Source organism: Candidozyma pseudohaemuli (assembly GCF_003013735.1).
Source record: "Candidozyma pseudohaemuli strain B12108 chromosome Unknown scaffold00013, whole genome shotgun sequence".
NCBI classification, from domain to species: Eukaryota; Fungi; Ascomycota; class Pichiomycetes; order Serinales; family Metschnikowiaceae; genus Candidozyma; species Candidozyma pseudohaemuli.
In genome coordinates this window covers 351,363-363,221 of record NW_020194447.1, presented here as the reverse complement: position 1 = coordinate 363,221, position 11,859 = coordinate 351,363, and the positions used below count along the sequence as shown (strand labels likewise).

Below are 11,859 nucleotides of genomic sequence, written 5' to 3'. Positions count from 1 at the left end.
CCGATCTCTCTGCCAGCCCCCTACGGAGCGTAGCGTAGTAGCGCCGCCTGCGGCGGGCGGCAGCTTGCTGCCGGGGTCGTCCCGCTGGTGTGGGTGCCGATTTGGTGACTTTGGGGTGTTGGTGGAGACTTGACGAGGCAAAACTGGTCAGAATGGGCGGATGCTGGGCTCAAATCGATGCTGCGTGCTCTTAAGGGCCGTGTCTATGCTATAGCATAGCTTATTTGGGTGTAGAGTGATGGATTGTGGTGTCTATGTTGAGTTTTGTGAGTGACTCCATCGGCAGCATTAATGCAGCCCCAAGAGCCGTCAACAATCTCAAATAGCACCCATCCACACCAGTTGAGGTCCCTCTGAAGTAGAAAGACACTCTCCCTGACGTTAGTGTGGCATTTGACCAGAGTTGCACCACATCTCTCATCCCTTCACAATGTAGCCTTAATCGAATCAAAGCACCATTTTAACGACTCACAATGACTTAACATGACTCGACGTAGCTCACCAAACCCCATTCATCTTGCCTTAGTCCCACCAGCTCTGTCCATCACCCTTGATGTCCAATTATTCACCACCCCCTTTTTTTCCCCCTTAACCCATATAATCCCTTTTCTCTCCATAACCCTATCTCTCTCCCCGTACTTTTGTTGTCCTCCCCTCTATGCCATTCAATTCATGTCTGTTCGGACGAACTTTGAATATTTTGGCTCAACAAAAGTAGTTGGTTCTTTTCTCCATTTCAGGAAGTGAGATTGCTGCTCATTAATTGCTAATTGCCACGCGGCACCACTGTGTGCAGGGTCTTGTATATTAGTCAAGTAGTCGAGAGGAAGGGAAACGGATACGTTGAGATGCTGATGTATATATTGTAGTGTAATAATAACGTACGTTGTTTAATGAAGAAGTTGTTCGGAGTGAGAATTCAGAGCTAGCCTATGAGCGGACTAGATGAGAACTTGTAGACACAAAGGTCCTTTAATACCCCCTCCTAATCGCAGTGCCATTTGTTGGATAGGGGGAATTAGAGACTTGAATCTTCAAGGATTGAGTATTGTCTCTGTGTGAATCGGCACGAATCTGGTTCTGTTTTGATGTGCAAGATATCGAGGTTTTCTCGCTTCACTCTTTCTCGGATCGCGGCATAGTCAATACGCAAGTGCTTAGTTCTTGCTGACACATGTAAGTTGCTCCTGGGAATGCTTTAAGCAATGACTGTAAATGAAGGTTTTGAAAGGACGGTGCTACTCGCCAGAGTTGACAGGTAGATCCTTCATTCAGGTAGCATCTTTAGTTGTATCACTTATGGCCACCGCCTTGGCCTCATGTGTTGACTGTGAGATACTCATCTGAGTTCTCGAACGCTTTTAAATGGGTGAATCTTTAATGCGCGCGTAATCTCGTTTGATTGACTTTTAGTCATCTGGGGCACCCTCCCCGATCAGCATCTGCGAAGAACTCTTGGTTAACTTCGCTGGTCTCTCGTTGCTTGTTGTTAGTATGGCTGGAGTCTTCGGTAGATCTTTCGGATGTGATAGCGTTCAGTCAAATTTGATCTGTACCGAGACAAGACAGTAACAGGAATAACACCAATGTATTTTGACTGTAGTGCTCGTGAAAAGCAGCTTGCCGACTTGCAGTCAATGTTTCCTGGTTCGTGATTCGTCTAGCGTAGGGAGGTATGCCTCTTCCCTTGTGGAGCCTGTTTAAATTACAGATTTGCTAAGCTCAAAGTCTGCAATTACTTCTGATGTGAACTTCAGAAGGGGACAGTGTTGCGATCATCAATATGATTGATCGTCGTGTCAAGGAATACTTGACGTTTGAGTCTGCCTTTGACTCATCTTCCTAGCTAAGTAGGATTTTGGTTCTTAGAACCTTCACTGTCGTTTGTGCCCATAATTAGCCGGCTACCCACATTTAACACGATGATGGTATGCAATACCATTCTGTCTTTGATGATGAAACTTTAGCATCATAAGCCTTTCTCTCTTTTGCTTTAAGGTCTGGTCTATCATTTTCATGATGTTTGTGCGCTTGCTTTAGACCGTCAACGGAGCCAATAATCTTTTACCTTTTGTTATAATTCTCTGTGGGGTCCTCAATCCCTCAGGAATCTGAAGATTTCCTCAGTGTAAAATTCACCGGTAAGAGTGTAAACATCACTGGTAAGAAACGCAGTTTTAACATCAACTTGAAGGTACTCATTTTCTAGGGTAGCTATCCCATTTTCACTTTGTGTTCTTGCGTCTTATAGACGTGAGTATCCATATAATTACGTCCGTAAAGTTGAGTTATCTCTCTCACTACAGGTCGAGTCTCAAGGAGCCTCGTACCTTGTGTAGGAGTAGCCATCTTGAAGTCTAAGACTTACATACCCGAAGGTATTTCACATACTTCAAGGAAGTTGTGTTTCTCAAAGGAATCTAGTTCACTTTGTGTGGCTATTACTTATCCCTCTTCAGTAGGATAGTGTACTGCTTTATGATATGAATCGGAATCTGAATGACGCACAGGTGAAGGACTCCATCTTAATACCTCAGCTCTACTTCTTTCATAATATCTGGTATAAGATGTCGGGATCATTACTTTTCGGTCTCTTCAATCTCACGCTGAATACGTGTACCACAAGTACGTTAACGAAGGAGGGAGTCAGTTGCTTTACGGCAAGATCCGTTGCGTGTTCGTCGCACATTGACATCTCGCGTGGGTTGTCGGTAGTGTAACTTGTTAGCGTGGCGTCTCGTTCCGTAGTCTCTATGCCCCCCTTACTTGTGGACACGTCTTCAGCTGTAAGAAGCCTGTATGATCTCAGACCTATCACTGCCTAGATCTGAGACCTGCGTCGAGCGGTCGCCTTTTTGTTATCATTTGTTTCTTTTCTTTCATTCTTGACTGGGTCTTGACCTCAGTCGGCGATTGGCAGAGAATTTAGAGGTGCCTCCTCATTGTTTCGATCTGCTTGCAGAAGAAGATAGTGGCTAGCTATCCCCCTCTGGTTCCGATGCCGCTCGTAGAGCTGTCTTTTGGAGGGAATAATCCCCCTCTATATCTGATTCACCGTGAGGAATAGGTGTCAGTCGCAAAGCGCGTAATTGCTTCATTTGGTCGGCAATGGACATGGACTATCCCGATTAATTTGTCCAGTCTCTAGACACGTAGTCTTTTGAGCTATTCTGAGGATCACTCGGCCCGGAGAGTGCCTGCATTTCTTGCGTAGCATAGAGTCTTGACTCTTTTTCGCTCATGGTGTCTCGTGCTTCTCGTTCCAATTCAGCCCCCCTTAATCACCAATAGGGGTATCCAATCTCGTTGGGTGCTACTTCCTTGTCATTGCCAGTGGTCTGACTAATTAGGTATACGGACGATTTCGAGATGGATTGCAGTGTATCTCAATAGGCTTGATTGGTAACGGTTTATCAACGTGTCATGGAGTCCCACATAAGGGTCCAGTTCGATCCCATTCTTCGACTGTGACTAAGGTTTTCAAACACCGCACAGTACCATGTGTTGTCAGTGGTGAGATTGCTGCTCATTAATTTCTGGTTGCTACGCGACTCCTAGTGTTGAACACGAGAGGCAGGTGCAGGAAGGTCGGTAAAATAATTCATTGATACTTGAAAGTAATTATCAGAAGCGGACTTTTTAGTCTCTTTATATAGTTTTCTGAGTCGAAATCGTAGGTCTTCCGTCGTGATCAATGAGGAGAAATGAATGACTTCTTTGGTCATCTCTAACCATCTCATAACCTCTATCTCCACTTCTCTGCATTACTTGGAGATCTCAGTTACACATACTCCTCTCTTCCAACATTTAGAGGGTGACTCACCCACATGTGAAAACGTCACCGACGCAATTTAGTTTCACTTGATATTTTAGGATAAAAATTAGTTTGATTTGTTTCGTTGATATTTTTCACAATTTGGTGGATGTCTGGATTCTGGGTACTCATTTTGTATATGCGGTGCGACTTTGAGTAGACATCAGAAAGGTAGATTTCAAAAAGTGTGCTAAAAATCAGATTTTGGATAAAAGGGGAAGTAAAGCTATCCAGACGCTTGGGATAAATGCTGATAATCTATTATGAGAGTCTCATTGCGTAGCTTCGATGTTTAAGTGAGATGTGCCGTTGGAGGGAAAAGATGACTGTAATTGGCATATTATCAATCTATCTTGTCTAACGTATTTGTTATAAGCTACTTTTCTGGCCGTTGGGCACCCTTGCAGATGGTCTGAATACCCGAAAAGACGGTTCTCGCTATTCTTTGATGTTATTAACTGTGAGTGAACTATAACGTCAGTATCTCTCAACCTCTCGTCTATGGTTTGGGCTTTGGAAGAACAGGGGATGTTCCACAATCGTTTTTCAAGTAAAATGAAAAAGTTTCATAACCATTCGATATTGCATAACACGTATTCTTGTTCGCTTCCTGCCCTTCAAAATGAGAACATTGAATGATGGACTTCAATTTGAATTCTCAATCTTTTGCTCAAATAACCATATTTCTGAATCAAGAGGAGCTTTAGGTATTTATGTAGGAATACTTAGTCTAATATTTGCATCAAAGTGTAAACCTTTTATAGATACAAAGGTAGAAATTAATGGCGAGTGCCCAGATTTTGGGAATAGTCAAGAGATCGTAAACAAAGGTTTTAGAGAATATCACAGCACAGGCAGCAGTGATAATAATGATAAGAAAGAACCATAGTATCTTTTTTAATGTAAAGCTTATAACTTTTGATGACTAGCTAGTAGCTAGTGGCTCTCTTGAGACGCGTTTCCGCTATTAGCCGAGGGATGTCTGGGTTTTCTATGAGCTCTCAGTTGTAAAGAGCCTGCTAGTGAAACGATTGGTAATCCCCAAAATAGCCAACAACTTAATGGTAAATGGGTGAAATAATGGAGTAGACAAAATCCTCAGCCTAAAATGATGCCTTCCATTAATTGAGGAAGGACACCACCTCACATTGTGGATCCCTATAACTTCTCTTTCGCTTCATACCGGTAGTTTTTAACATCCACAATCTAGTAGCAAGAGAACTCAGAGAACTACAATGATTCTTGCCCTTATTTATGATGTCTGAGGGGTTTCTCCTCTACTTTGGATCCATATACTATGATATCTGACGTCAGTGCCGTGTGCGTATATCATGAGCATTTGACACCATGGGGACTATATAAAAAATTATGATAAAAATATGAATAGTGTTGATTGTCTAATACTGAACATAGATAGCTATTTTGGGGCTCTTTGTAGCTTTTCGTAGCTACAAAATTGCACCTATGAGCAATTCGCATATTCAAGCGACATGAAAGTTTCTTTGGAAAGCATCGTCAATGACAGATATTAAACTGATCAATCAATACGACAACGAGTGGCTTCCAATTACGAACTACTTGCTTGTTCAGGCGATTAGCTCGTACTGCTGTTTGTATAAAAGTCTCTCAACATCAGAATTTCTGTATTTCCAACCTCACATCCAAACTACGAAATATTAGAGAACCGAAGCCAAGAAAGGAGGTAAATCATGTATAAATATCATCGCTTGTTGCCTGAAAATGATATTTTATTGGCCCTCATAGTCAACTAATTCCACCTTAGTCCATTGCCACGCCGAATTGGGAAACACCGTGAAACACTAAGTCATTGAGGACCCCAAAGTGGAAGTCTAATGAGACTCAAGAGCTTCAAACATACGAGACCTCGATGTGAGAGTTTGGAATATAAATAGGCAACTATCTTCCTCTTTAACCACCATCAAACAAAGAAATCAAAATGGCCGCTCAGACTACTACCCAGAACAAGAACAACGCTCCAAAGGACAACAACTTGAACAAACACGCCGATCGTGGTGCCGTTCCTTTCATGTGCACAATTGTCTAGATGAATAAAATCACATCTTTTTATCAAATTTGTAGAATCAGGTATCTTCACTTGATGTAGATGGTGGATTACAAGGACTTGAGAGATTGGCAGGATGCATTTCTGGAAGATTATACTCCAATTAAGTACTGGAATAGCTTTTTAGTCGACATACTAGTAAAATATGGGTATATTATTCTCTTCATCAAATCACTCCAAAAGATTCGAGACCAATTTTTGGCCTTGACACCCGTGCACCAAAACTAGCTATCAAATCCTCACTATCTACGGTAGAATTAACTTACTACTCCCCCATAATCACTATCATGTATCTCACTATGGAACTAGTTGCTTAAACTAAAGCCTCAATATGCTTCCCTTTCTTCATCCCCGAATTCCTTGTTCATCAGGTGGCACCCCATTTTCCAAATCAGATTCCTCGAAATCTCCAACTTGAAACGTCAGATGCTCATTTAACAACCTTGTATCATCCCGGTCAAGGTGCCTGCTCAAAGATTCCAACTCCTCTTCCGATGTGTCTCTGTAATCGTCTCCAGGAACTAGATCAAACTCAATCGCTTCAGCCCTGCGTCGTCTATTGACTCTCAGTGTGTTGTGCCTCCTCATAACAACAATTGCAACTATGAAAATAAGAACAGCTATTGCTAGCAACACTTGTGCATCAACTTCCAATGCACTGTGAGGATTGCCATGGTGTGCTGTCTCCTGAGGGTTCTTGGACTTTTCAGATTCCAGACCTGTGGATTTCGAAGTAGTTGCAGCATCTGTTGAGGTAAGTGACGTCTTGTCGGTCGCTTTAGAAGTGGTGGACGTGGTCAGAAGAGCTTTCGTTGTCAGAATTGCTTCGGTTGAGGTGGTCTGCTTGAGTACCTCCTTGCTCAAATCCCGACGTTCAGCAGCATAGTCCTTGCTTATATCGTACTTTTCCGCCTGATCAGCATCAATGGCCTCACCAAAGAACCGAAGTTGCCAGTTTTTCAAAGTCACCTCATTTTCTCCACGTGAACTCGAAACCTCCAATTGCCATACTCCCACACCACTCTCACCAAAGTGTGCCACAGACATGAATGTCCAATCCTGAAGGCCAGTTCCAACTCTATCAAATGGGCGCCGTTCGGCAAGTTTGCTCACGACTCCTTCAGGCGAAATCAATCTGACTTGGATCTGACCACGGAAAGTGGACTCTATGTTGACTTTCACTGTGACATGTTCAACACTTTCGAAGTTGACGAGCTGCAAATCGTCCCCAGTAATATTTGCACTGCTGGATATCCACTCACTAGCAGCTGTTGCCTTGGAACTGACGGTTTCGTTGACCTCAACTAAATCGGAGTAGTACCAGGCTTGCGGCTTCACAACTCTCCAATCCTTCGCCATATCCACAAGCTTCTCTGTATCCATCTTTCCATATCCGTACTTATGGGAGTACTTGAGCCCTAAGGCGGTTTCCTGGTACTCCCCGTCATCCTCATTGATGGTGACACCAGCTCTTGCAGCGATATGCTGAACATCTCTCCAGCTCAATTCTGGATTAGCCTCCAACATCAACGCAATCACTCCAGCAGCCATTGGAGCAGCTGCTGATGTGCCTCCGTGGGTGTGACAGCATTTTTCCTTTGGGTCAGTTGTATGAATGGATTCGCCCGAGCCTGAACTATAGGTGACCACCATAACAGCAGAACATGCCTCTGCATAGTTTGGAATCAAGTTTTTGTGATCAATGGCACCCACGGTGAAGGTGTATATCGAATTAGTGTACCCATCGAAATTGCACTGATCGTAATTGTCAGCACCATTACCACTTGCAAAGACGTAAACGGCCCCTTTGTTCTGACGACCGTCCTGTACTCCCTTGATGAAAGCTTTTCGAACCAACATACTGGGTCCGGCGACGGTTTGACCGTTATCTGAAGGTCCCCACGAGTTTGAGTAAATGTCATTTTCGTCAAGCCCATAAATCAATGCAGCCGCCTCCTCTTCCAGGGTAACGTGGCCTGAAAGTATTCTGATCCCGCTTACTTTTGCCTCATACGCCACACCAATTCCACATTGATCGTTTTTGACAGCTGCAATCTCACCAGCACAGCGAGTTCCGTGGAAATCGTCGAAAAGTCGCGGAGTGGGCAAGTCTGTGTTATCGTTAAAGTCCCACGAGCCTTTGGCGTTGAAGTTGGCTTTCAAGTCTTCCAGATCGTAGTCTAGACCGTCATCGACCACTGCTACTGTGACATTATGACCACGGATACCACTGTACCACACATTCTTGACATTTATGTCGTTTCCAGGGTACCTGGTGTTTACCAAATGCCATTGGCGAAGAAAAAGCGGGTCGTTGATATCAAGCTTCTCGCTTAATTCTTTAAACACATCCAGAGAGTCATCAGGATGTCCCAAAGAAGGGCCTTTTTCAATGTTCATGGGTACGGGCCTTCGACGCTCGAGCCTTGTGGGATATAGCATTTGCACCAGCTTCAAGCCTGGGTGGTTTATCAAAGCATCGTGTGGATCCTCATACCCTGGAGCTCTTTTCATGAGTTGATGGGTGTCAGAATTGTGATTACCCAAGAAATGCAAATAATCGTGATTTTTGTCGATGCTGAACACAAAGTGATCATCAATGCCCCTGACAGGATGCTCGAATTGGTATTCTGAATGTTCGCTAATGAATGTATTTAGGTTATGAGCCAGACGGGAGTGATCAATCTCCACCACAAAGTATTGTCGGGAATCGTGGTCCTTAGGTGGAACGGCAAGTGCCGCTATAATTGCCATGTAACATTGAAATAAAAGAATGGGCCAAAGCATCCTAGCTCATCATATTTTGTTGATCATCGCTTAAGTGTGTTGAAGCCGCGTGAGTGGGGATAGAACAATGGGCTAAAAAAATAAAGCCACGTAAAGATCTCGCTTAGCCTTCCTGATGCGGTAATATCACATCTTCTCGAGAAGACGTTATCTGTGGTGGGTATCTATCATTAAGTACTACTGGCGAAGGTTGTACTTGAGTGTAGTACACGGTTGTACTGACTAGCATGATTTGTAGCCCGTCATATACTTCCTTCTCTGCCACCGCAATTAGCAGCTTCTTGTTTAAACAGGAATAAAGACATCACTAGATGGCTAGTAGGTCTTCACTTGGAAATCTTGTCATAGGGTCTTGAATCTGATTAGGGTTTTGCGGACCTATTTCAAACCATTAATCAGTCTGCAGCTGAAATGTGTTATATCTACATTGATGAATCGTATATAATAAGCCTCAAGTATGGCAGCTTATCCAAACTTGATTATCATAATTGATTACCAGATAATCCTTTTTCAACTCCCCTGATGTTGTCTCGAATGTTTTTGTTCATGTCCTATCGATCAAACCACCAGAAGCAGTGACCATATGCTGATTTGTTGAAATCAATATTATCAAAAGACGAATATTTGCATGGAAATACTTACAGCCTATGAAGTGTGGTTGAATTCAGTCTCTGCAATTGAAATACATTTTCCTTATTCCTTGCGCTGGGATTACTCAACAGACGCGTATTCTCTCAGAAATAAGCTACCAGTATCAAGAAAGCAATTTGTGGCACACTATCTTACCCATGAATTCGAGGTTACCCCAGGATCAACGCGTCTTTTCAGACCTTATGCCCTCAATTGAAGGCAGCGTTATAGAGGCAATCATATGGAAAAACAATTACGAACAAAAATATCACACAAAAATAAGCAATTGGAAAATTACCATCGAAGATATTTCTTCTAGCCAATATTGCATATTTCATCATTTCTGCCCTATTGAAGTGAGACACCCATGCCGATCTTTGAGGTTCGCGACTTTCATGATCGAACTCCTCAAAAGTATACCACAGTTGCAATGATATCCAATCAATGATCAAAGATGCAACGTAATTCAACAATCTGTGTCAAAATCACCCAACCGTCCTGACCTTTCCATCACATTGCAAATCACTGTGGACTCAAAGTCCTAGTATTTTCCAACAATGAAGGCTATTCTATCCACCCACTTATTGACCCACCTTGATGCTGACCAATCTCCTAAGCTCAGCAATGTCCAACCACCAAAGCATTTCCCGGACTGTTTCTAAGTTCTCTTCTGCCAGAACTTCACCCAATCTTGCACCTTCAGGAGTAATAGAATGTGCACCTTTGAAATTCTCGAGCAAACAGCTGAAAGCCGGGCGGTATCTTTCGTCACCTTCGCTGATGTGGATAACAAATCTGATTGCATTACTGCTTTCGAAATGAGTGGAGATTGAAGTGTTGGTGGTCACACCACAGAGCGAAGCAGCCTCTTGTGCCTCACTTAGTAAAGCATTTTGAGTTTCCATGTTGTATATTTGATCAACCAAAGCACCACGCTCTTCAGGATCTCCTGTTAGAACAATGGGTTCACCATATGACAAATTGCCTTCAAAGGAGTGTCCAGAAAGTCACTCTCACTAGCGTACACCAAGCTCGGGTGTAGCAACACAGCTATCAATGCAAAGAGAAGTACCAACATGTATGGATAGGACTTTCTCTCTGCAATTGATCAAGTGTATTGTTCATAATCTTGTTTCTGCAGTACAAATCGTCTTGCACAATGAAACCATACGGCTGACCTTGAAGTTATGGTCTTAATTGGCGAATTGAAATATCGAGATTATCCTGTTATTTTCTCTTGGACTGTTGGGGATTCAAGATCCTCGAATGGCTTTGCGGAAGTTCTGATTCTAGTGTCAACAAAATCCGATGATGTCCGAGACACGGAGCTGAAAACAATATCCCTCCTTGCGGTCAAACGCATATCATGGCATTTTCGATAATAATTTGAGGATTTTTGATAGCATCATTATTGTTTGAGTGGGTTTCTGAAGTTTGCTAAGCCATGTATGCGACATCATGCTGTGAGTGCATCAAAATCCAATACACTTGGACTTTCACATGTTACTTTCAAATGGGATCGCTTTAACCAATGGCTACAAAGTTGGCGAAGATTATTTTTCAAATTTGTTTGAAAGATATACCTCTTGAAAATCGCTGCATCTGAAATTACATTGCCACGCCAAAACAGGAAAAGGGGTGAAACACAGAGCCATTACCCACCTCGAAACGGCAGTCTTATGAGACAAGAAGCCTTGAATTTACGAAAGCCTCTTTGATATAAATATGGGGTGAGTTCTCTAGATTCCCATCATCAAACAACAAAGAAACAAAATGGCCGCTCAGACTACTCAGAACAAGAACAACGCTCCAAAGGACAACAACTTGAACAAGCACGCTGGACGTGGTGCTGTGCCTTTCATGTGCACCATTGTTTAGTTTAATGAATAATTTTCACTAACAACTTTTGTAGACTACTCTGTAGCATCTAGGGTGATCGAAATCATCTTACGGTTCAGAATCGAAGATTTGTTTGGGCTTAAAGACCGAAGCAGCTTTACCGTAATTAAACAACATTACAAAAGTATAATTCATTTATCTTAAGTAACACGACATTTTTGAGTATCCTCTGATTCTCTACCTTCGAAGCCTCATTACGATTTTCAAACGCGCTCAAAAATATCAGTAGAATCAAAACATCCTACTCTAACAGATAAGACCGTTTACCCAATGCCCCTTGAATTCCAATGATTCCGTCCAAAGAGGGTCAGATTGACTCGCTGATTAAGATGGTGCTGTTGCTTTTGACATAACACTTTTCAACTCGATATGACACGCTTGTCATCCATATTTCATCACAACACATCTGACTGGTACCACAAGAAGAGAGCTGCTATTTCAGAGGATTTATTGGATTGCTTGAAATCAAAGCTTTTCAGTCTTGTTACTCGCAAACAGGTTGGATGTTGTGGTGTTAAGTTATGTTGAATTGTTGAAATTCATAACAAATTTGAGCTGTTCAAACACGGCGAGGAATCAGCAAGTTTGTCATGGGTTTGAAGCTTAGGGTCCAAATACCCGAAGGGAAGTGTTAAATTCAACACTG

General features: G+C 42.7%; 2 protein-coding genes across 2 annotated transcripts; both read right to left on the bottom strand.

Moving 5' to 3' along the window:
* Window positions 1-6,242: 6,242 nt before the first annotated feature.
* On the bottom strand, window positions 6,243-8,651 carry C7M61_004334 (S8 family peptidase; the record flags this gene model as incomplete). The annotated part of the gene is made up of 1 exon (XM_024859656.1): window positions 6,243-8,651. The coding sequence occupies one exon, from the start codon at window positions 8,649-8,651 to the stop codon at window positions 6,243-6,245; it is 2,409 nt and encodes an 802-aa protein (XP_024712325.1).
* A 1,244-nt stretch (window positions 8,652-9,895) lies between these two features.
* C7M61_004333 (uncharacterized protein) lies at window positions 9,896-10,219 on the bottom strand (the record flags this gene model as incomplete). The annotated part of the gene is made up of 1 exon (XM_024859655.1): window positions 9,896-10,219. The coding sequence occupies one exon, from the start codon at window positions 10,217-10,219 to the stop codon at window positions 9,896-9,898; it is 324 nt and encodes a 107-aa protein (XP_024712324.1).
* Between the last annotated feature and the right edge of the window lie 1,640 nt (window positions 10,220-11,859).